The sequence below is a fragment of the Uranotaenia lowii genome, chromosome 3, assembly GCF_029784155.1.
Source record: "Uranotaenia lowii strain MFRU-FL chromosome 3, ASM2978415v1, whole genome shotgun sequence".
Classification (NCBI taxonomy): Eukaryota; Metazoa; Arthropoda; class Insecta; order Diptera; family Culicidae; genus Uranotaenia; species Uranotaenia lowii.
The window spans coordinates 23,721,785-23,748,360 of NC_073693.1; the positions used below are offsets into that span (position 1 = coordinate 23,721,785).

The window sequence follows — 26,576 nt, forward strand, 5'->3', positions numbered from 1 at the left end:
AGTGGACGGTCTGGAATCGATAAAAGACCCGGTAGATCGAACGATTTGGATTAAGGTAATAGGAACGCTAATCACCTGTTAGCGCTCCTTTAGCGCGTTGAGCAACGTTCGGCGTGCTCTACCGGTCTTTGAAGATTCTGCGTTGCGGCTTGGTACATGGTGACGGAATATTAATGGAGTAATGATTGAGATAGGATCTGAAATCAACGAAGACCAGGTAGATCGAACGAGAAAAAGTGAAATATTGGAACGCTAATCACCTATTAGCGCTCACAATGCGCGTTGAGCTACATTCGGTGTGCTCTACCGGTCTTTGAAGATCAATCTTGTTGAAAAAATGGCAGGCTTAACAGGGCATCTAGGGATCTGTAAACAGCAAAGATCCGGTAGATCGAACGGTAAAGTAGATATATTGGAACGCTAATCACCTTTTAGCGCTTGGAATGCGCATCGAGACACATTCGGCGTGCTCTGCCGATCTTTGGAGATTGATCTCGTTGAAACGAACAATGGCTAGGCTCTACAGGACACATACGGATCTGGAAGCAGCAAAGACCCGGTAGATCGAACGGTTTAAAGAATAAATTTGGAACGCTAATCACCTGATAGCGCTCCATTAGCGCGTTGAGCACGTTCGGCGTGCTCTACCGGTCTTTGTAGTTTCTGCTAATCTTCGGTGGTTGTCGGGTCAACGTCTTGGATGCTGGCGGTGGGTAAGATGGCTATCCGGTTCACCGCTCTGACGACGTCATCACGCTTGGCTGTCTTCAGTCCCACAACACGAACAACTCCATCTCGGCCGGGATGAAGTTTTGTGATGCGACCTAGTGGCCACAAGGCTGGTGGTAAGTTGTCTTCCTTGATTACCACGATTTTTCCAACCTCCACCGGAACCGCCGATTTGCTCCCCTTCCTAGCGCGAGTTTGTAGTTGGGCGAGATATTCGGGATACCAACGAGCCCAGATACCCTGCATCCGTTTTGTGGTGAGCTTCCAATGGTCGAGATGGTTGTCGGGCTTTGCAGTAACATCCACATCGTCAACGGCTTGCAAGTTGGTGCCCACAAGGAAGTGTCCTGGAGTTAACACCTCGAGATCATCGGTTTCCGTCGGGATCGGGGTGATTGGACGTGAATTAAGGCACATCTCCACTTCAGCGAGCAGTGTGGTCATGTCCTCGTAGCTCATGTTCGTGTGTCCTATCTCACGTAGAATATGGTGTTTGGCAGACTTCACTGCAGCTTCCCATAATCCACCGAAATGCGGAGCTCGCGGGGGAATGAATTTCCACTGGATTCTTTCCGTTGCACACCAGTTGAATATCTGCTCCCTGTCTTCGCTGTTTTTCTTCAGCATGTCGTACAATCGGTGAAGAGCGTTCGATGCACCTTTGAAAGCTGTTCCGTTGTCCGAATGAATTTCCCTCGGGCGACTGCGACGGGCAACGAAGCGACGAAGTGCTGATAGAAAGGCGGGCGTTGACAGATCCGACACCAACTCAATGTGAACGGCCTTCGTAACGAAACATACGAAAATGGCACCATATGCCTTTGTTGGATCATGACGACGAATCGGTGACTTGATAAAAATGGGCCCGAAATAGTCGACTCCACACACAGCGAATGGACGATCTTGGATCACACGGGATTTTGGTAGATCTGCGGAGCTTTGCTCAACGAGGGTCGGCTTCTGCCGAAAGCATTTCATACAGCCATGGTACGTTTGGCGAGCTAAATTTCTTCCTCCATGAATCCAGTATCTTTGGCGAATAGTGGCAATCATCAGCTGCGGTCCAGCATGCAAAAGCGTTCGATGGTAATGCTCCGTAATAAGCCTTGCCAGTGGATGCTTAGCCGAGAGAACTGCTGGATGTTTGACACTCTGCGCAACGTCTGCATTCCTTAGGCGACCACCAACGCGAATAATACCATCATCACAGAGGAAAGGACGTAGGTATCGTAACTGCGACGACAGCGGATTTCTTGTACGTTTGGGGTTTTGGAACTCGGAGAGCTCTTCCGCGTATAGCTGTGACTGGGCTAATCGGAGCAGCGCACGATCTGCCTCGGCTAAACCTTCAGCTGAAAGGTAGACGATCGCTAACTCATTGGGTGTAGGGAACGGCGTAACTAGTTGATTTTTCCTCCTTATAGCTGCAGCTTGGAGTGCCTTGATGTATTTGATACAAGCGGCTGTTACCCGGTTGAGTCGCTTGAACGTTGAATACCGAGTGAACAGCTGGTCTGCAAAATCCTCTTTTTCGGAAACGGTGGCAGCTAAACTGACAGAAGGACTTTCTTCAGCGACCTCTGGTGAATCATTCTCCGGCAAAACACATCGTGGCCAATATTCCGATGACGACGACAGCCAATCTGGACCGTTCCACCATCGAGCTTGGTTGAGAAGATCGGAGGGCTGTAGTCCACGAGAAAGTTCGTCGGCTGGATTCTGCACTCCCGGGACGTGTCTCCAATTGAAACCTTCAGTGCCAGTCTGGATAGCAGTAACGCGATTGGCAACAAAGGTTCTCCATCGATGCGGTGGCGACCTCAACCATTGGAGGACTGTGGTTGAGTCAGACCAGAAATAAACGTGTTCTGATGACCCAATCGCGCCTTGTACCTTCCGGAACAACTTTGTGGATAGAACAGCTGCGCATAGCTCCAAACGTGCAATCGAATGTTTCTTGGCCAAAGGAGCAACCTTGGATTTGGAGGTCAACAACCGCACTCTGATTTCGCCAGCAAACTCGGAACGAACGAAGCAACAAGATCCATATGCAGCTTCAGATGCGTCACAGAAGAAATGGAGCTGGATCGAACAATCTGCATATCCGTTGACAAACCGAGGAATTCGAATATCGGCTAAAATGTAGAGCGTTGCATGGAACTGCTTCCACTCCTCCTGCAGCTTCGAAGGCAGAGGCCGATCCCAATCGTACGGTTCGTCCTTTTCTGATCTAAGTCGCCACAACTGTTGCATGAACAGCTTGGCCAGTGTTATAGCTGGCCCGACGAGGCCCAGCGGATCGAAAATCCTCGCTATGTAGGAGATTACTTTCCTCTTGGTCAGCACCGACGCAGGAAGTGGAAGGTTGATGTTGAACCGCAGCATATCAGTTCGAGTATCCCAAACTAGGCCGAGAGTCGATACCGATTGATCTTCGTTCAAGTCATGCAGTGGATCGATGGCAAGGTCTGCAGATGGAACGTCTACAAGAGCCGATCGGTTGTTAGAAGCCCACTTTCTCAGCTGAAATCCGGCAGACTGACACATCGCGGACATCTGGCGGCGTTTTTGTATAGCGGACTCTAGATCGTTGGCACCGGATAGTAAATCATCCATGTAGTAGTCATCGATGGCTTCGGCTGCGACTGGGAACCTATCTCCTTCATCAATGGCTAGCTGCTTCAAAACACGAGTTGCCAGGTACGGAGCTGAAGCGGTTCCGTAAGTAACGGTGCGGAGTTCGTAAGTATCCAACGGTTCAGAAGGGTTCTCCCTCCAAAGGATTCGATGAAAGGGCTGATCATCGGGATGTAAATTAACTTGACGGTACATTTTTTCAATGTCCGCCACAAGAGCGATGGCCTTTGTACGGAATCGAAGGGTGATGGACAGCAGATCCTGTTGGACGACCGGACCGACGAGCAGCATATCGTTCAGCGAATACCCGGATGTGGTCTTGCAAGAAGCGTCGAATACCACGCGTACCTTGGTGGTTGTGCTGGCTTCCTTGAAGACCGGGTGATGTGGCAGATAGCAGTGTGGTTTGTTATCGACGACAGGATCTATCTTAAACATGTGTTCAAGTTGTGCGTATTCTTCGATGAATTTGTGGTAGGCCATTTTGGTGGAGTCATCTCGCTGTAGGCGGCGTTCTAAGCTGTAGAACCGGCGAATTGCGATCATGCGAGAGTCTCCAAGGGTGATCTGGGAATCATCAGTCCGGGGCAGCCGTACGACGTACCTTCCATCGTGATTTCGAGTGGTGGTGCTGGCAAAAATCTCTTCGCACTTCCGTTCTTCTGCTGAGAGGTTTTGGCCTTCATCGACGGTGTCCAGCTCCCAGAAACGTTCCAGAGTACAGTCCAAGTTCTGGTCAACGGCGGAGATGTAGCACGCTCGTGGTGCGGTGGTGGAGCCGGTCGTTACCTTGCCGGAAACTGTCCAGCCAAAGTGTGTGTCCACCAAGAACGGGAATCCGTTGCCAAGAGATTGGCGAACGCCGGTGTGGAGCTCGTGATAGCACTCTCCACCGATGATTATATCGATCGTAGCTGGAACATTGAAATGGACATCCGCCAAAGGCACTTCAGGAATGTTCCACGTAGATGTGTCGATAGGTATTGTGGGCAGATTTGATGTCGGCTTCCTCATAACTAGAAAATCGAGTGTGGTGGAGAAGTCACTGTTCCTGGAAACTATCTTGGCCGTTAGCTGGTGCTTGATGCGCTTGACGGACTCTCCTATTCCCGCAACTGAGATGTCCACGGGGCTTTGTCTAGTGGCGAGCTCGTTCGCCAGCTTCTTCGTAATAAAGTTAGACATCGCTGCAGAATCCAGAAGAGCGCGTGCTGGAATTTGCCTTCCATACCGATCGACCACTAGAAGCGCAACTGTTTCCAGTAGAACCGTCGAGTTGGAATGCACAGATAAGTTGATTGCTGGCGGGCTGAGTGAACCACTGGTGCCTTGAATCGCCGACGTGGGTTGCGGGGCTGGTTGATCGTGCAACATAGTGTGGTGCTTAGCTTGGCAGTTTCTACAAACAAACTTCGACTTGCACGCTCGTGCCTGGTGATTTGAACGGAAGCAGTTTCGGCAAAGACTGTGCCTCGTAACTAGTTCTCGCCGCTGGGAGATCGACAGCTTCTTGAATGCTGGACACTGGTGCAAAGGGTGCGTTTTGGAACAACAGTGACACTGTTGTGTGCTGGATTGTGACTCGGATGTTGCTGCGTTGACGACGGATTTGATCGCTGACGGCTTCTTCGGTGTTTGTCCGGCCACCCTGGAAACAGTCAACACTGTTGAACGGTGCTGCAGATCACTGGCAACGGATTTCAGCATTCGAACATGTTGGATCAAAAAATCGATGAGCTCGTCGTACTTTACTTCGTCCTTTTGACGAGTATCTTGCTCCCAAGCGCGGATCGTTGCTGCATCCAATTTATTCGAAAGAATGAAAATAAGTGGAGTGTCCCAGTGCTCTACTGGCTCGCCCAATTTTCCCAATGCCTTGACATGTCGCTGAAAGTCATCAACCAGAGTGTTGAGGTCCTGTGCTGACTCGCGCTTTATCGATGGGAGATTGTACAGGCCTCGAAACAATTCCTTCCTGAGAAACCGTTTATTATCGTACCGCTTCTTCAGTGCATCCCATGTCGACGAATAGTTGTCCGCTTGGATGTCCACAGACTCAAACGGCTTCTTAGCTTCTCCCTCCAGTGACTGTAGAAGATATTGCAGCTTGTTCACGATCGGAATATCTTCGTTGCAGTGGATCATTGAGATAAAGTTATCACGAAACGAGATCCAACGCGACTCATCTCCGCTGAACTTCGGCAGATCGATTTTCGGCAAACGATGGTGGAAACTAGCAGACATGTTGTGTGAAGACGATGCGTGCATGATCGTCGAACTCAACGGATGCTCCCTACTTTCCAGTTTGGACAGCAAAAAACCTTTCGCCCTGCAGAATCGATCCTCAAAATCCGCCCGAAACTCTAGATGACCTTCAAACCTCTCTTCGTGATCGCCCAGCTCAATATCATTCTGCACGTTCAGGAACAGCTCGTTGCACTTGTTTAGCGCCTCCAAACGCACCGCAACCTGGCAACAATCCCGTTCATAGGTGTACTCCGCAATGAACTTCTCCACCACATCTCGCTCGGCACACGCTCGTCGTCGCGTCAGAAGGTCCGCTGCTAATTTCTTCTCCGCCTTGCTAGCCATATTACCACCACTCGAATCACACTTGTTGACACCAAAAATACCGGACACACCACCAATGATTGACTTTCGGATATTTTCTCGCAAATAGAATTCCCAAATTTATTTTTATTTTGTAGATGTTGCTATCTTTTTGGACCGTTCTGTAGTCAGCAACTCGTATGAACAGCACCCAGCAATGTTGTAACACAACTGTTACGATTTGAAACCAAAAGTGATTTGCAATTTCTCCAAAAAATGTAGTTTCCGAAGTGTCGCTATTATTTTGACCGACACTGTAAAGTGCAACAGGCTAAATGCACTTGCAATTCGTTCTACAGCACGCCTTTATTTATCCAATGCAATTTCTCCTCAAAAAGTTTTATTTAAAAAAAACTTGTTCCAAAACTTTTGTGCTCCAGTGTAAAACCTCAAAATTTTGTGAGACAGTGTAATTGCCGTTTGTTTTGGTTCTAATAAATATCAATCACCAACTTGATTCTAATTGCTGCTGTTGCAATTGCAATTATTGGACAAATTTATGTTGGCCAAGTGAATAATGGGCCTGAATATTATATTCACGGTGAGTATATCACAAAATGGCCTACCTTGATGTGATTGTACAAACCACAGCTGCTACTGCGCTTCCGAAGATGGCGAATGTTGGATTCCAATGCTGGTCCAGATGAGCTTCTGTCCTCGAATCCGGCTACGAAGGACCAAATGTTCGGGCACGGCCGATGGGGGGGTTCGGATTTCGGGGAATTTCTTTCCGTCTCCAGTCGACGGCATCCACCAACACAGGAACTCCAGGTGAGTCGCACAATTGATGGCACAGCAGCTGATCGCCCCTTCGGGGGGAAGATTTCGTTTGCACTTGGGGGTGTACGTTGATGTGTTGAAAACACTTCGCAATTCGATTGCGGTTCTACTACTATCACTTGATTTCGGATGCACTTATTGAAAGTCGCTTTATTGGACTAATTACTAATTTATTAGCGAAGTGAAAAATCCGTGTGTAGTATTCAACGTTACAATCTATTCTATTCTAAAAATGGCTTACTTTCTATTCTATGAGCGGTTTCATACTCTCTCGAAGAAAGCTTTTATGTTAAGAGAGAGTTATGCTTATCCTAGGGTACATATACAAATAGTGGTGTTTTCGAGCAAATTAATTACAGTGTCAAGTGAACATAAATTAGACACATATTAAAAACTAAGAGTATGGATGGTATTTCCTGACCGGTACAGTACCGATCAATTACAAACCATTTTTAAGATAAGTGAACCACCGTTAATTGACTTTTGTAATTTGATTTTCGGCATATCGGTGAAAATGTATATTTTTGTAGAAAGAATATCAGAAATGAAAATTGATATATATGGATAGATAGGTCAGGAGATAATTTTCAGATGTCGCTCTTTTCAACATCTGTAAATTTTCCCAAACTTTTGTATCCATCTTTATCAATTTTCATTTTTGATATTATTTCTCCAACAATATACATTTTCACCGATATGCCGAAAATCAATTTAAAAAAAAAATACAAACAATTTTTGTGATTTCGATTTGATTTTTTTTCTTAATTGCTATGCAAAAATGAAACTTATAAAAAGTTCCATAATGATGATTCAGAATTTAAATATATTTTATCATTCAGAATTTTCATTTAGATTCACTAATTTAATTACGAAAACAAAAAAAAACATTATTGAAGAAAAAAAATCATATAAAAAACAAACATTCAAAATTCAAATAAGAGAGTTCTGGTTAAGGTTTTTGTCTATTCTGTCCATAATTATTGGTAATTTTTGTTAAGAATTAAGATCCAGAAATCGATTTCAAATTAGAAATTCAAAAATTTTATTAACGTTTAAAATGCACAAATCATATATAAAATTCAAAATTGCCCAAAACTGGTGAAAACCATTATTATAAAATAGGATCTGAACTCATTAATTCAAAATTAGTTCTTTGAAAAATCTAAGTTTTAATTTTATTCCATTTCCACAGGATTTTTATAATGATATAAATAAATAATGTCAACTCATTTTTGATAAAATTACTTTTACTTAATCATCAGGGTAAGGAAAATTCAGCTGGAAGTATATTATTGGTCTTTTCTCATTCAAACTGCAATATCTCGGAAACTACGCAACATTTTTTATTGCAATTTTGCAGAGTGATTGTTGAAATACAAAGCTAGCATATCTGAAGATTTTGAAAAGTTGATTGACAGAAAATTTGATCAATAAATGTGGAAGTTAAAAGTCAAAGTGACAGTGCCCATGCTTCCTGTTTCTATACAATTACTGTATGCATGAATTCATTGAACAAATTTGTGCAATTGTTTCTAAAAACTGTAGAACATCACAACTTTTCCGAAAACTGCGATAAATTTTCTATTGAGAAAAAAAGATAGAATTTGTTTTTCTAGTGATTTTTTTCCAAATCTGTTAAAAAACGGGAATTTTGACGAAATTTTAAAGAAGATTTAAAATTTATTGAATTTTTGAAATTTCAACCAAGCTATGTAATGAATTTTAATATATAATAACAAATACTTAAAGGCTTTCTTAAATTATTTCCGAAAAAGTTGTTACCTTATCTATTAAAATTTGGTAGAATTCTAGAATTTATTTTTTAAGCGATGTATCTCTGAAACAAAATTAACTCGACGATATCTAAATCTTTGATTCATGAAGGACATCAAATTGAAAGCGTTCAGTTTTCATGTAGGTTTATTAGTTTAAAAGTTATCAGAGATCGATTTTACCCAAAACTGACAAATTTTGAATTTACGCACGTCATATCTTTAAAACTAGCGTTGTTTGCTTATCAACGCTAGTTTCTGACAAATGTTCTGAATGCAGGAGGACCAAATCTTCCAAATTCAGTTTTTGAAGCTTAGACACAAAAATGCTGTTCTTCGCTGTTATTTAAAAAAAAATCTTTTTGAAAAATTGGGAATTATTTGCTCTTTAAGGAAAAAAAAACTGTCATACTTTTTTTTTTGCAAGTTTGTTACTTTTCGAAACGAAAGGTTAAAATGTCATTCAATTCGTTTTAAATAAAAAAAAAAGTAATAAATATAGAATGAGAGCTTTACATTCAAGAACAAACCAATGAAACTAGTATTTCAAAAGTTCCAGAATTCAGAATCATATTTCATTATTTGATCTCAGAACTAAATTCAGATTTAGATTTAAAATTCGTTGGCAGCAATTAACGATGATAAATGAATAGCAGAATTGATAAAAACAACACAATATTTCCGTATCACTATTGCGAAAAATATAACAGAATACTTTAAAAAAACAAGAATTTTGAAATCAGTTTCAAAATCTGTTTTAAAGCTATCATTGGGTCAAAAACTGAACTCAAATATCTGCTTTTTAAAGCGCAGAATGAAATCATTAAATTTCTTGTGGTAACCTCAAACTGATATGAAGAAGATATAGAAAAATAAATATTTGAAAAATGTCTTTCAATTTTCTGCTGTTCAACAAAAATTGTGCCATTTTTTATTTCATTAATGACATTTATAACGTGAGATTTTGCAATGAGCTCATAAGTCGATATTTTTTAACTCACAACTTTTGAAATAATCATTTTATCAGAAAAAAAAATCGCATGGAAAGTTATAGATACGTTGATTAAAGTTGTATCAAAAAATATGAAAAAAAAAAAATGTAGAAAATGGGTTCAAAAAGTTTATTTTTTTTTTCTTTTGATTTAGTTCAATGAGATCAGTTTGGTGAAGAAAAAGCAGTGTTTAACATATCCCACCCCCTCTCTATTCCAAAATGAACGTTTTTATCAGATAATAAACTTCTTCTTATTGTTCGATTTTTGGAAATTAGTCACCTGAAATGATCAACCAGCAAGAATATTGTTTCCCAAAAAACAACCACTGACTCAGATGTCCGGTAGAACTTTTCCAATCATATCATAATTATATAGGTAGTACACTTTTCAGCTCAGTTTTGGCATTGAGTTAACGCCGAGCGTCATTGAAATTTTGCAATTTCTTCTTTGGGTGTAGACATAGGTTATTATTATCATAAGGTTGCCAGAAATTTTTCAGCACGTATCCGGGTCTTTTTTTTATCAAAAATCGTGGCAGAATTTGAGCCTTTCATTTCGAAATTGTCGACTAAAACTAGGGTCAAATTTGGTCGAAACCTAGAAATTATTCATCACAAATCAAGAAAAAAAATGAAATAAATGCTTTCATCGAAATTTATCAGTAGATTTCAAATCGTATTTAAGGCTTTCAAATGAAGTTTCATGATTTTTTTTTTAAATTTGCTCAAAAAATTTCATTTTTGACGCATAAATTGGAAAATTTTAACAACACAATTTGTTTTTTTAGTGTGATTTGAGAATGAGAATGTGAATAAAACCGGGGAAAAACCTTGTCTTTCCCAATGAAATCCGGAAAACCGGAAGACCGGGCAATCTGGCAACCTTATCTTATCAGTATACGATTAAGGATTTAAACTTCAATCTAAACTAAACTACTTATTTGCTATCATCCGTTGAGAGGGTAACTATTTTTTTAATGATATTTAAGAAAATCAGACAATTTTTTCCGACATCTGTCAGAATGACCTTGACCTAGATAACCCGCTCCTTCTCTTAGATGTTGTTGTTATTATTGTTGTTTGTCATATGGAAGGGCGTCAGAAATGATGATATTCGGGCACGTATCCGTACTTAGTCTGGTTGGGGTGTCTCCTCACAGCTGCTTCCAACCAAAACAACAACAACCGCAAACGAAACGAACGGCTGAAAATGGCCTCCAGCAGGTCTACTAATGCGACACATATGACTTTTATGTGCACCAAAATAAATGATCAAGTGACAGAAGCACGTTTATCGGCTATAGGCCGTTTTGAGTCAATCCAGTCGGTACGTCTGATGTAAGTGCACATGAAGTATGGGAATGATTCAAATAACTACTTCTGAAAAATTGTTTTATGTAATTCCAAAGATTTAGTTCTGATTGATTGATCTGATTTTTTTTTTGGATTTGGGATTATTTATGCTCAATAACTTGTCAGTTTCCATAGCTGTAGACAGTATATCTCAACTCGAAACAATTGGACCACTTCATTGTTTGACGAGGTGGCAACATTTTTATTGGACGAAAAATGTTGAAAAAAAGTGATTGCGATTCAACTTAATCTTTCCAGACCGTTCTATTGGCGGCGAGATCAGCAGCAGCAGGCCTCCGAATTTATGGCCCGGTGTCGTAAAAGTTCAAATATGCCTGGCCACGCCGCCGCTAAACGAATAAACGAACGGAAACTCACCCAGTACAGGAACAGATAAATCGGATGCGGCCTCAGTCTACCACCCACTTCCGTTTTACTCCTGGCTTCCCACTCTTCCCCCCTTAAGGTGGTCTGAAATCTGAAATTTTGAGTGATTGCACGGATGAGATTTGTGGCTCAGACACCCACATACGGAATGGGGGGATGATTTTGGTTTCGTTTTTATTGAATTTAAAAACGGCTCTGTATATACTTTTGCTAAGATTTGTTCTGAAAATAATATTTCTTGTTTAAAAACTTTTTCATTTTCCTTTTTATGTCAAATGGTCGTAACATTAATTCCAAAAAAAAAAAAATGTTTTAAAATGTATTAACCCTATTTTTAAAAAAATCATTTTCCATTTTTCGACCCAATAAAAAATCACCTCGTTGAGACGTCCTTCAACTTTGGTGTGGCCTTGGCTGCCGAGAGGATCTGGTTTAGGCGTTTTGATGGGCGCAAGTATCTCTGCATCCACAAATCTGGCTTTGGTCGCTTTCTGGGAAGATGTGCCCAAAATTGTCGCTGTCTGGAGTTGAATTATGTGTGCGTGCAAGGACTCCGGGTTTATGGCGAGGCCGTTAAAATCGGCGTAAGTTTTATTTAGCAATTTTCGTCGATTTTTTGACGGTGTTTTTTTTGGTGGGTCTGTGTCTGGAAGTACCACTTCAGAATCGATTGTTTGCCAATAATTGACGTTAGGTAATTGATTTCGTTTTTGGAGTGCGACGATTTGATACTAACAAAAAGTCTTGTGAGAATTGTCTATGGTAGACTAGTTATCAAATTGGAATTTTTAATTAGTCAATTATAGTAATGTCTGGGATTAAGTCTTGGGTTGCCTTTTTAATATATTTGGTTGTTAGAACACATTACCAGGCAACGTAAGCATATTAATATCGTAAGAAGAGATTAATCACCGTAATTTATATTTGATACTTGATTTATCGGTGCTTTATCGGTGAAAAGTGTTGTCTTTTTTTGTGAGAATATCTTAAAAATTTGAAATTTTACAAATGGATAGAAAGTAAGAAGAAATGAAAGATGGTGAAAATGGGCATGTATAACAAAAATTTGATGATAATGTTTCGAAATAAAATTCTACTAATTTATTTCATTTCTTCTAACCTTCTATCCGTCTTCCAATTTTCAAATTCTTAAGATGCTATCACTTTTCACCAAAAGGCCGATATTAATATTATTTCATATTATTTGGTCTCTCCCCTTTTTTTTTAAACGATAACTCTAACAAAATAAGTGCTATATTAAGTATTATATTGGTGTATGTACTTGTCTTTAAACATAATACCAATACATTAGGGTGACAATGGATTTATTGGAAAAAACTGACCTGTGCAAAATTTCAAGTAAATCGGACTTCATTTAAAGGTGCTTTAGAGCCCTTAAAGTTTCGGTATTTTGACCCTCAAAAATCCCTATCAAAGGAAATCGGAAAATTGGAATTTTAATTTTGGTGCTTAGTGACTTAAAATGCATAAAACTTCAAAATCTTATGTTATCTCGAAATTTTGTCGAAAATCGATTATAAAATTTTCAAAATCACCAAAAAAAGGAAAGGAAATCTGGAAAATCGAAATTTCATTTTTTATGTCAAATGACAAGTTGAAATCTGGTGCTTTCCGGAAAATAATTTGGCCAAAATCAACCTTTTGGGAATTTTTTCGGGAAATTTGCCGTTTTTCGGATAACCGAACCATGAAGCATATTTAATAAAATCATAGATTTTCCTAAAAACAATTTATAAAAAAGCGAAGTTTTCAAAAAAATAATCTATTTCTGTTCGATTACGACAAAAAAAAACCCATCATCTTGAATGTCAAAATAGATTCCACAGTTGATATTTGAAATGGAAAAATTTTGTGGAGTTTTTGAGCGATTCCATAAAGTGTTTTAAAAATTTCTAATCGTTTGAATGAGGTTCTATATTCTAAAAAACTTTTTCCCGAAAATTCATTTATTTGAGACTTCATTTCAACCGCTTTGAAAAAAGACTTCTTCGAAAATTGATGGCATCAAATTACCTTTTTTTGTTTTTGAATAATCATTTCATTTCATTTTTTTAAATGTGTTTTATAAGCTAGGCAAATTACAAAAATAATCATTAAAAAAAATTGATGTTCAATACCATGTTTATCATGATTGTTTTTTTCTTTTCCTCTTTGATTTTATGTGATTTTTTAATAGAATTAAGTGTTTTTGATTAATTTACTGATAAAAACCATTTTAAAGTGGTTGATTTTTTCGTAAAATTTTTATTGATCAGTAAAGCTTGGTTTTTACTTCTTTGAAGCTAAAAAAGCCTCCAGCAAGACTAAAACATTGATAACATAACTTGAAAACTTGATTGATAACATATGTAACTTGAAAAAAAACTGTCACAATTAAGATCTAATGTAAATCAACAATCAAGATTAAAATGGGAGCAAGTTTGGTTTCCAAGCTCAAAACAAATGTTTTGTCTAAATTTATTTCAACTTCGTTGAAATTCTCCGTAGACATAGGATAAGTTTTCCAGATTTTTTTCTGAACGGATTTTGATTTTTTTTTAGATAATCTGAAAGGTAAACACTTGTAAAATTATTTTGAAACAAAGCATATCAGCGGCGTTCAATTCTAATTTTCCAATTCCATACAATGTTTGCAGATTAATTTCGATAAAACAAACTCAAATATATTGCGATATGACACCAATATAATGAATAATGTTATCAGAATTTGTACCAAATTTGTATCAAAATTTAAAATCGGCAAGCTATTATCCAGAAAAAAAATTTTGCCCAAAAATCTTGTATTCAACTGACCGAAATGTGTATCATTTTTTTTAATAATTAGAAAAAAAAATACGCAAGATACACATTTTGAAAATTTTGATACAAATTTGGTACATTTTTTATTTTTGAAGTAAATTATTTAAACAAAAAAAAAATTTTATTATATAAAATTATTAAATTTTGTGAAAAATTTATTTCAAATCAAATCTTTAAAAAGTGGAACTTTTCCAAAGATCGCGTTTGCGGAACCTCTAAACATGATTTTTTTAGTTGGCCTTATACATACAGTACCGTTCATAATTGTATAGAAATTGAAAGCACGCGCACTGTCACTTCGACTTTGAACTTCCATAACCTTTGACTCTGATGATAGTTTTTGATCAAATTTTGTGCGTTAGATTGATCAATTGTCTCACTATTGTATCACAAAATTTGAGCTTTCTGGAGTTTGTGTGGCCTGAGAAACAGTAATTCTACGAAAATCGGACTTTTTGGACTTTTCTCATTTAAACTGCAATATCTTTGAACCTACGCTACAAATTTTTTTAAATTTTGCACAGTGATCGTTGAAATATGAAGCTAGCATGGCTGAAGTTTTCAAAAAGTTCTATCGATTAGATCAAAAGTTACGCGAGGCGCAATATTTCAGGCATGAACCTTGAAATGCGATTTCTATAGAATTTTGGACAATTCATGAGAACAATATCGTTTCCTCCACCAATCAGACAAAAAATGTCTGGCAAAAGCAATGAAGAAATGGAAAAATGGAATAAATGATCTATTTGTGTTTTGAAATCAGAATCTCGCAATATTGTTGTGATTTTTCGGTTGAAATAGATTTATTGGTTGTTAAACAGAGAATATGATTTTCCTATGAAAACATTCGTCCAAAATTCTATAGAAATCGCATTTATAGATCCATGCCTGAAATATTGCACCTCGCGTAACTTTTGATTTCATCGATAGAACTTTTCGAAAACTTCAGACATGCTAGCTTTATATTTCAACAATCACTGTGCAAAATTTCAATAAAAAATGTAGCGTAGAGATATTGCATTTTGAATGAGAAAAGTCCAAAAAGTCCTATTTTCGTAGATTTACTGTTTCTCAGGCCACACAAACTCCAGAAAGCTCAAATTTTGTGATATAGTGATGAGATAGTTGATCTATCTAAAGCAAAAAATTTGATCAAAAAATATCATCAGCGTAAAAAGTTATGGAAGTTCAAAGTCGAAATGACAGTGCGCTGGCTTCCAATTTCTATACAATTTTGAACGGTACTGTAAGTTCGTTCTTCACATCCTAATCTACCATTTGGAGGGTGAGCTCCCAGATTCCCAGACATTATGCAATTTTGGGACAGCCTTAGCTCATCCATCTCTATGTAGGAAGATTTGGCGCAAATTTTCATTGCCACTGTGATCTTCACGTGACACTAGTAAAATTGATACTTTGATGTGATCGTTAATCTTAGTAATTGGTTAAAAAAGGTTATTTGCTGGAAAGGACCGTATTGCCGGAAATAGTCATATTTGCTTTAGGATCAAGGAAACTTTTTTTGATCTGGTAAACCCAAAGCTGGCCAGATTGCCTGTTTTTACCCAAGCATGTCCGGATATTTGATACAAATTTTGAAAAAAAGTCCGATCCGACCTGGTTGCCCGGATTTCGTTGAAAAATCCCAGATTCAGCCCGATTTCATTTACTTTATTTTTAAAATCAAACAAAAACTTTAATTAATTGATTCATTTATGACTTTGGCGTATGAAATGAAATTTTCGGACCAAGTTTAAACAAATTGGTCATGAACGTTCTCTAGAAGCTTAAAATACAGTTCAAAATCAGCTGATGTGTTTCGATGAAACAAATAATGATTCAGGTGTTTTTATTTTTATTTTTGTTGAGTAGTTTCTTGATTTTGACCAAATTTGGATTAAAAATTTTGAAATGAAATGCCGGATATTATGCCCTTACTCGCATAACAGTCCTATATGAAAAAACGAGCAAGCGAGAAAATTAACTTTTTCTGTTTTGGAATATATTTTTAAATTATGACCACAATTTTCAGCATAAACAAAAATCGTTTGTTTGAATGTTTTCTAGGTCGTCATAATACATCCTAGGACATAAAATTTCCGAGATTGGGCTTTTATTGCGACCCAGAGCATCTGTTTATCAGTTATGGGACTTGTTATACCCGCATATATTCGAGACTTTTTTCAAATCTACTCGCATTTCAGTCCCATGCCGAATAAATGTGTATCTACCATTGTATTTTTTTTCCTTGGATTTAATTATTTCTGATTTTCCTAAAGCAGTAATCAACTATAAAAACATACTTCTGGGGGAATATCTTAAGTTTCATGCCTTAAGATGGATCTTTTTTGTGTTTAATTTTATTTGGTAGTATTTTTTAGGCCGTCATTCCTTCTATCTAGCCAATATTCAAAGACTATTTTTGACTATTTTGTCGTCAACTAATTTAAAGATTCTTTAGAAATGACTTAGACCAGGGGTGAGCAACCTTTTGAAGCAACGGGCCACTTTTAATATGAAATTCTTTCGGCGGGCCGCATTAAAAATTAAATTTAGTTAATAATAATTGGCAGAATTAAACGTATTTTTTAGTTTCATCACTAGAACCGGATCATTTTTCAATAATTTTAATGTTTTTAAAGATTTGAAATTTTTAGCGAAGATTCTATTTTTACAAAAAGCAAACATCATTTGCTTCCATTTCTTTTATTAAAAAACGCTTTACCCGCTCAGTTTAGCAACACGTTTCAAATTTTGGAGTTTTTCCTGTTTACTTCAGCGCTCCGGAAAATTTTTGGGGCTGGCTAGTAAAACTGTCAAAATGAGCGTGGCGACGAACTTGTTAAAAACGAAAATTTTCGAAAGTCTTTCGAAGATTCGTAAAAAGATTTGAACTGTTTTCTGAAAAAAAAAACCCGTTTGTTGTTCGAACCGATGCGATGGAATTTTTTTGTCATCACTTCCATTGAAAAGTTTCATGGAGCTTGACCATAGCGATTTTTTCTGTGCCCATTTTCGAAAAAGTTTTCTCTACAATTTATTTATTATTTTTCGTAAAGCCTCCTTTTCCCTATCAACGGTTTTTTTTTGTATAATTGGTTCCAAATTCATGAAAAATTCATAATTTCACAGATTTTAAACCAGATTTGTCAATGTTACAGTTTACATTTTTGATTCTAGAATTTTTTTACAAATTTCATAAATGTTCTTAATTTAATTTAGTTACCTATGGTATATGGGCTTTCTAAGGCTGAACTATGAAAATCTTGGTAATGTGGATTGCTTATTTTGGGGTGGAGGAAGGACCCAAAAGGGCCTGTGGGACCATCACAAAAAAAAAAAAAAGTAAATGACTCAATTCAATCAATTTAATTTAATCAATGTTTGGCTTGATTTGTCCATGAAATTTCTGAAAATAGCATTACACCAGACAACAAAATTCTCATTTCCCGAGGTGCAAGGAATCTCAAAACTGATTTTTACTTATTTGGAGTTGCTGAGTCCAAATATCATTTTTTTCGAGATTTCGAGATAACTTTAAAAACTAGGTTAAAAAATTAGTTATTTAATTTGCGTACTCTTTTGACAAAACTTTAAAATAAAAATACTAATTTACTCAATGATCAACTTTCTGAGAGACTGCGAGTAATTTTGAATTCTGAGAAAAAAGTTATGGAAGTTTTCATTTTTTAATTTTTTTTTCAATCCTGCAAAAAAAAGAAAGTTGACGAAGTTTTATAGAAAAAATAAACTAAATTAAATCTTTGATATTTTTAAAACCGTAAGTCAAATCCTTTCGCAATCTTCAACGAACTTCGGGGTGCACAAGCCATAAAGACGCTCTAATCCCTCGAGAAAAAAAAATTAAGCTGTTGAATGAATTAATATTTGAGTATCCAATATTCAATGACATTTTTAGTGATGTGAGAAGAAGTTTAATCAAATTTTTTTGAATGTTTATAAATTGTAATTATTTTATTTATTTACATAGTATTCCGTCTCATATTCGTTCTATAAATTGTAAGTATTTTGAAAGCATTGTATCTTGGATACATGAATATCTGGGCAATATCTCAGTCCTTGAAAGAATGAAGGGTAGTAAATTATTGAAAGTCAGCTTTTGATTTTTATGGAGGTTTATTGGTTTGTCATTTATGAAAGATCGATTATACTTAAAACTGATTAATTTAAAAACTTCCACACGCAAGTGATAGACAATATCTGTTAAATGTTTTGATGTCCTGAATCAAAATCTTATAAAATCAGTAATTGAATCATAGGCACCAAAAAAGCAGCCCTCTTGTGTAGTTGTTACACACTTTTTTGATTGAATCACAGAATTACAGATATTATTGTAGTCGAGAAATTAAAATTTCTGAGTCAAGTCGATAATAAATCTATAATCGTTCACCCAGTCTTCATTATAAAACTTTCCTTATTTCCGTCAATAATCAAGAACAAAAATATTTCACTTTTTCACACAATTTTAACTTTGCTTGAAAGACTAAACCAATATTACGTTTTTTCCAATAAATAATATTGCATCCATGCCTTCATAAGAACTCAATGAAAAGCTTAAATCCTACAAAAAAGTCAACAATCTGGATAACTATGGGGCGAATGCAGCTGGATTTTTTGTTTTTTTTAATGTTTTTTTTTGGTTAGTTATTACTGCTATTTTATGATGATTAACAAAAACAGAAAAAAATAATAATTTGAAACTTGCTTCGCGGGCCGCACAAACATGTCTCGAGGACCGCATGCAGCCCGCGGGCCGCGCGTTGCTCACCCCTGACTTAGACTATCAATCTAAGGTTTTCCACCGAAGATAAACCCTTAAAGTTAATTTTTCGTGATAATTCACATATGGGACTCTTATGCGGATATATTTCGTATGGGACAGTCATGAGTTGATTTCTGAAAATTCTCGAACAAATCATATTTTTTATTGTTTTATATTGAAGTCCTATGTCAAAAAGGACGAACTGCCAGGTTATATGAAAAAATGGCGAAAATGCATATGGGACTGTTATGCGAGTAGAAGCAGTATTGTCAGGTTTTTTTTAACTAATTCATTAACATCTTCGAACACAAGAACCTTGGAAAATAAAAAAATAGTTTCAAGAAAAAATTTAACTAAGATACAAAACCAAAGAGAGCAAAAAAACCAAAATTAAATTTTGATAATATATACTAATAGAAAAAATGTGAAAAATGTTTCATTTGTGATCATGAAGTCAAAATAACTATTGAATTACGGTCCAAAAAATCACATATTCTTTAAGCCTAAACAAAAATCTGTTAAAATTATTTACAGACTCTAGTAACGTTTTTTTTTAATTCTTTTTTTTTTTTCTGAAAACGCATAAATTCAAGTATGAAATAGAAAACAGATTGTAATTTTTAACTTGCGAAAAAGATTGAAGTATAAAAAATCGCGAAATTTCATACTACGAGAAGTGTTGTTAGGGAACATTGCAAAAATACTTCACTCCTCCGGAACTTTTCATAAAATGTGATCGGTATACAGTATCACATTTTATGAAAAGTCCCGGAAAAGTTGAGAAAAAAAAGAAAAATACTGTTATTGACGAAATCTAAAAATGGCATACACTTCATTTTGGCATATAACGGCAGTGTTAAGTTCTATTTCATATAATTTGACAGAAATATTTCGAAAATAGTCCGAAATCTGCCCCGATTCCCCCATTTTGCGATACCAATCCAATTTCATGAAAATAAATTATCTTTTAACCTCTACTTATATAATCATTATTTTTGGGATTAAAAAAAAAATTAAAAGTCTCAACAAAAATTGCCGGGTTTTTTCATTGCCGGGTCCTTTTTTTCATGTTTCGTCTGTAAGGTCTTTGGAATACAATTATATTAATTAGCGATAGCTAATTGTCACTTACCACATCTTATATTCACTAACCGGGAAAGTACTAATTTCACAATTAATAAAATAATAACTCTACCCAGGATATCTGGCAACACTATTGTGTTACCACGAACCCAATTTGAGTAGTCTCGCCTAACCGTGTGATGATGTAAACATTTGTACCGCGTTTATCATCATCACCTGTCATCAGCAATCATTGATCTATTGTTCTTGATTGCGAATTGGACACAAAGCATGTGGAGAACCAAAACAAATAATGTTTTGGTTCTGCTCGTGGCGGCAGAAGTCGATAAGAAGTCGAAGGAAACCGTAAATTTCAACAACAAAATTTTTAACAGAAGAATTTGACCTTAAATTCTTAAATCTGCTTATTTATACATTGGTTTTTGCTAAAAATATCTTTTTCTTTTGCATTTGTAACATTTTTTTTTCAATTTTGTTCGATTATCAACTCATAAAAATATATTTTTGCATATAAAATTAAGCATCAGGTCCAATTCTCATGTCAGTACTGGTTGTAAAATGTTAAGTTGTTCACGTCAAAATCGGCTAATACGGTGTTTGTCTTTAACCCTTCATTTCATGAATTTTTATTTTTCCTTAAAAATCATTTTTAACAGTTGGAAATGATGAGTACATCAAGAAAAAAAATTAAAATAAAATATGATTTTTCCCTTTTTCCATACATTAACTGTTGCAAATTTGTTACTTTATGAAACGCAGGGTTAAAAAAAGATCTCCTGAGATTTCAAAGCTGCATCGTACATACAACATTTCCTAAATTATTAAACTCCTAGGTTCTAGTTCGTCTTAATTTTCAAATAGTATTTATTTTAATAATATTTGAAAACCCTTTTGTTATTCACAAGCTAATTTTTAAAATATTTCACAATTACTTGTAATCATGAAACATGCCAGAGCTTTGTTGTCTTGTCTACAGTTCTATCTGTGCTCGAGAAAACCTGATCGAAACCAAAAAAAAACTAAACAATATTCAAATTTTTTTAAAAAGTTTTACAAGAAAATGTGAATATTTCTTAACATGATAAAATGAATAGGGTTTAAATGTGAAAATAGCTAGTTCAGTTGTTCGATTTTTTAAAAGATTGTAATAGAAAAAATACACTCAATTTGAATATCTGAACTAAATTAGCTATAAGACAAAACGACAATTTACATATTCGGAAGTTCAAGTTTAAAATTCTGAAAAACATAGTGTGAAATTGTTTCTGAGTCTAAAATGTGGTTTTGAGTGCTCAAATTTGAAGCAAAATTATTATCTTAATAAGATTTAGTAAGTTGAACCTTCATACTGATTGAAATGAGGAATAGAATTTGAATCCGAATTTCCCGTAACCTACTTTTAACAGATTCAGCTAAATCTGCAAAATTTTTGCCAAATCTGTAAAAAAACCCTCCAATTTGTGCTACCACTAGTAGTCGCTTCGTCTCGAAACTACACAATCATAAATCCACTAAAGTATACCGGGCAGCAAACAATTCCGGTCCGCCTTCATCGCCCTCAGGGGTCCCAGATCAGCAGTAATACCCAACTAGTAGCAACTCAACCAGCCAGCCATCGTCATCATAATCCGGCAGAAGCATCTCGAGACTGCATTTTGATCGGTTAGCCGGATTGAATTGGCAGCTGTAATGGCTGTAAGTAGGTATCTTCCTCTGTCTGACTGACTTTGGCAAACAACGACGATGGCGATGGCGATGTAGACAGCCAGGATGATGCGAAACTTGTTGTTGGCTGCCCGGGAAAATCCTTGCGTTGGATTGGAAGACGAAGAAAACGGAGAAGACGAAAAGAACAAGATTCAATCGCACTGCCATTTTACAGAAAACGGGGCGATTACAATGATGAACATCTTCAAAGCTGCCAGCATCCTATAACTTGGGCAGCTCAGCTCTGCTTAGCTTTCGATGGAAAAGAAGCCAGAAGAAGTTTGAAGGTGTTGCCACCAATGGCCATAAGAAGTGATGCGTCTCGCCCGACCGAGACGTCCGAAAGACGATGATTTTGCTGATGATGATGTCCGACTGATGATAATACAATAAATCAGAGCGAATCTGCTCGAGGAAAACTGACTGGCTGACTGACCGGTTTTCTGGACCTGAGTTAGAAGAAGACGAAGCCGTTGTTGGCTGAGGAGATGAACCCTAAGACGTGTTGGTTGTTGGCTATCGACTCAGTCCAATGCATATTGGCCATCGGATCGACCGGACACGTTCACTTGCAGCAATCTATCGGATTTACTGCAACAAGTCGATGTCCGATGGTCGTTTTAGGAGCCACTTTGATAGTTCCCCGAAAGTGGAAAGCTACGGATTTTGAGGGAAGGTGTAAAGTATGGAAGAGGAGAACCGATAAACTCTAACCCCTCGCTTACGATCACAAACAACCGATAACAATATTTCTGGTCGGTAGCACGGAACGAAAGTGTTGCTGCTGCTGCTCATCAATCGAGTTGATTGATGAACAAGACTTTAGTTTTTTTTATGAAGAGGAAAAGTGTTTCCAAAAAAAACTACCTTTAACATATCCGTAGAAATTAATGAATTTATTGATAGTTCCTTAAAGAATCTAGCAATACTTTAAGACGATTTTTTCTCGAAGGAAGGTTCGTAACGGGATTCACACTATTTGAATTTCTCCAACATCATATGGCTAAACTTATCAACAAAAAAAGGAATCATTGCTTTCGCTGCAGTCAATAGTATTTGCCGCTTAAACCCGCAAAATATCCAAAATTAATTATTTTTTATGTTATTTTTCCAACAAATTTAGGAATTTCAAAAAGATCTGAAAACTAATTTTAACAAATTCTACATGAAAATGATGATTGTACAGATCAAACTGGTTTCAACAATTTTAGAGTTTCTTGAAAAACTATTTTAAGAAATCTAATTAATCAAACTAAACTAAAACTTCGTGAATTAATTCGTGCTTCTCGCAGTTCCATGTAAGCTAGATGAAGGTTTCCAAAGAGAATTAAGCATAAAATAACAGGGTACGTCATCTGGATGGATCCGATTTCAACATCCAATAACTCCGCAATTTTTTGTCGATTTTCAAAATAAACAAGATACTATCCTAATATTTTATGCCATTTATTAGAAACCAGAATGGCACTATGTGCGTTTCGAAATTGTGTTTATCTGTCAAAATCGGCAGTGAAATGGATAGATTTTTCGACGTTCGAATCGGATACATCCAGATGGCGCAACCCTGTACATTTTCGCAATAATGTACTCAATACATGGCCGTAGGAACGGGGGAAGTTTTTTAGGGGTTGAAACCCCCCCTTCCCTCCCATGAGGCCCAAATGCCGAGCAAAATGTTTTTTTTTTCTAAACTGAAAATTTCTAATTTTGAATCAAATTTTGATGAACGACCAAAATGATGCAAGAGTAACAATCTCGACTCGAAACTAGAGCAAAAACCTCGAAATCTTATCCGAGGTCAACAATTCTACTACAGTCTTTCAAAAATTTCCTCACATGTTAGTCCCAAAGTTAGTGAATTTCAGTTAAATAAGACTTAGCTGGTCAGAATGCCCAGATTTGGTCTGACTTTTTATCTTTATTTGCAAAAGCAATTTGAATTGAATCATTCGAATCATGTATTGTGCTTCCAAATTTTTTGAGCAAATTTTATCACAAAAAAACATCAACGATTTTTTAATGATTAAAATATAATTCAAAATTGACCAAGGTGTTTCTAAAAAAACAAATTTTCAAAAAATTTTTCATAATTTTTATCAATAATTTTTATATTGGCGGATAGTTAGGAAAATATTCCGAATTTGCTCGGCTCGGATACGCCGATAAATATCTGGAAAGCTAAGATTAGAATAACTACCGATTTTATGGTTTCAGAGCGTCTTATAAACATTAAAATTCAATGTCTGTGATCAGATATAGGATTGTGTCTCCAGTTTATTATTCGTGAATTTCAGTTTTTCATCTTTGACACAAAATCCTGATTCGAATCTTGGTTTTGCATTTCAAACTTAAACTAGTTGGATTTTGCATATTCGAGATTCATCATTCCGGAATATGCAGGGAAATATTTGGAATTATAAATAATTTTTAAGATTTGGATTAGAAATTTTCATTTTTAACTCTTATCGTAACTTGTGAAAGTTTCATTATGGTGATCCAGAATTAAAACAGTGTCATTATTCGCAATTTTAATTTAAATTCACTGGTTTTTTCAAATAAATTACTGTAGGAAGAATCAAGATAGAAAACGAGAAATTCAAAATTGAAATAAGAAATTTCCGGTTCAGATGCAAATAACGCTTTGGAGTTAGTATTATTAAAAGGAATTGTTGATTCTCAACACTGTTGATCGCTCTCTAGACACGAACGTGACATCAATTTTGTACATAATCCGCGAAGCGTTTGTTGTTCGTTTAAACTTTTTAGTGTTGCCAGTTTTCAATTTATTTGTATTTTGTTAAACTGTTTGTACGCGAGAAAATGTGATAATGAACGTTCTCTTTTACTTTCTGACGTCCACCACGAAACAAGTTTTATTTTGTATCCGTAATTGCCTGAACAAAACAGTTATTATTATCTAAAACTCATATTCAAAAGTCCTTTTCAAATTCGAATTTAAGATTTGATGTTGGGTTCAAAAGGCAGGATTCAGACTCGGAAAAAAATCCAGATTCAGATTCACTTGAACTTGAGTTTTATAATCAAGATTAAAATATCAATGTGAGAATTTTATTAAAGACAAAAAAGGAGGCCGTACTTTCATAATTTTGTTTCGGGATCAAAAATTAAAATTTTATATTCAATCAGAGTCAGTTTTGAACCACAAATCAAAAGAAATCCCAAATATGATATACAGTTATGTTTGTGGTTTAAAAAAATTTGCTTATTACTTGCTAATTTGAGTGTAAACAAAAAGTTTTCTTAAAACTGAAACCATCAAAACCTGGTATTTATTTTAAAAAATTTCATTAAAAATTGGCAACTTTTGTACATTTTTCAATGTTCGAGCAAAAATGTTATAGAAAAAAATTGTCACCAAGAAAATTATAGATATTATCAAGTAGTTTATTCATATGTTCCATTATTCTCAACCAATCCCTATGAAAATCTGAAAAGCACTAGTAATACATTACATTTTTAAATAATAAAGGTTTAAAAGAAATTTTTTTGATGTTTGCTTCAAGAATCCTTGATTTCAGTATCTTATCGCAACGTTTAAATACACTTTAAAGTGAAAACTAGCAACGACCTCGCTCGAGGTTTTGAAGAAACCTTTTTTGTTTAAATTTGCATCTTCTTGAAATAACTTGTTGAAATTTTCCATACTTACATAAATAACAATATTTCTTTATAATGAAAATTTTAAGCAGATAATGAAGTCTAACTCGAAAATAACGTCGGAAAACCGAAATCTTGAATTTTATTTTTAATTTTTTTATTATTATTTTATTAGTTAGATTTTTTTGCAAAATTTCTCTCGAACCCCCCTTGGGATTTTGGACATTTTAATTTTTTTATTAAGAAATTTACATTTTTTTCTACAAATGAAGCTTGAAATACGACGTCTAAGTTAACGTTGCCAGAAATTTTTCAGCACGTATACGGGCCGGACAAATCTGAGCTATATTATATAAAAACCTGGCTAAATCTGGACATTTGATTTTTAAATTGTCTACCAAAAATCCGGGCAAATTTGGTAACCCAGGCAGGAGGAACTCAACACAAATCTAAAAAAAGAAGTACTTTTCATTTACACTCATCAACTGATTTATAATCGTATGTAAGGCTTTCAAAAATCCTTTCATGTTTATTTTGTAAAACTTGCTTGAAAAATTTCTTTGGAGCGCATGATTAAAAAAAATTACAATCAATTTTGTTTCTCTATTTATTTGGTCTTTGAAAAAAAAGTTTAAAACACAATTTTTCGAAAATTGAACGTGAACTATGGGAAACGTTGGGAACGTCAAAAATCTAGATTTTTTTAAAACAAGTGAATTATTTCACAGATGATTAAATAGCAGGAATCTACGTGAAAATAGAAAGTAGAAGGATCATTACTAGCATAGAAAGCATATGATAAAGTAAATGTTTTTATTGAAAAAAAAAGTTTTGAAAACAATCTCAATCTATAACAGTCTCATTTAAGCAGATGACGATGTTATAACAACATTGAAAACAAACAGGAACACTCTAACATATTTGAAAAAGTCTTGCCCAGTTGCCCAAAAATCATGATATTGACCGAAAAATTTCAAAAATACCCTCATAAGAATGAATAAATAAGAGAGCCAAGTTAAAAAATAAAAATAATTTCATGCTAAATTTTTCAAAAATTATAGATGAATTGTACTGAGAGACGTACTACTAGCTGAGCTAGATTTGTACTTCATGTTCGAAATCTACTTTTTTCTAAAAGCTATCAATCTCTGTCTATAATTCTTTTTTAATTTCATATTTCCCTTTCTATCTTTCTTTCTTCTCTCACAAAGTGTTAAGTTTAGCCAACAATTGTAAACAACCAAAATCTATTTTGGCTCCTTAAAGTCTAAGGGTATGAGCGGTTTCAAACAAAGAAATTGTA

The 26,576-nt window shown here is 35.8% G+C and overlaps 1 protein-coding gene across 1 annotated transcript; it reads right to left on the reverse strand.

The window, feature by feature from the left end:
• Nucleotides 1-666: 666 nt before the first annotated feature.
• LOC129752039 (uncharacterized) lies at nucleotides 667-5,958 on the reverse strand. Its single transcript, XM_055747831.1, has one exon. The coding sequence runs from the start codon at nucleotides 5,956-5,958 to the stop codon at nucleotides 667-669; it is 5,292 nt and encodes a 1,763-aa protein (XP_055603806.1).
• Between the last annotated feature and the right edge of the window lie 20,618 nt (nucleotides 5,959-26,576).

Coding starts and splice junctions, on each gene's coding strand:
- LOC129752039 (XM_055747831.1), bottom strand. CDS start 5,958: ATGGCTAGCAAGGCGGAGAAGAAATTAGCAGCGGACCTTCTGACGCGA.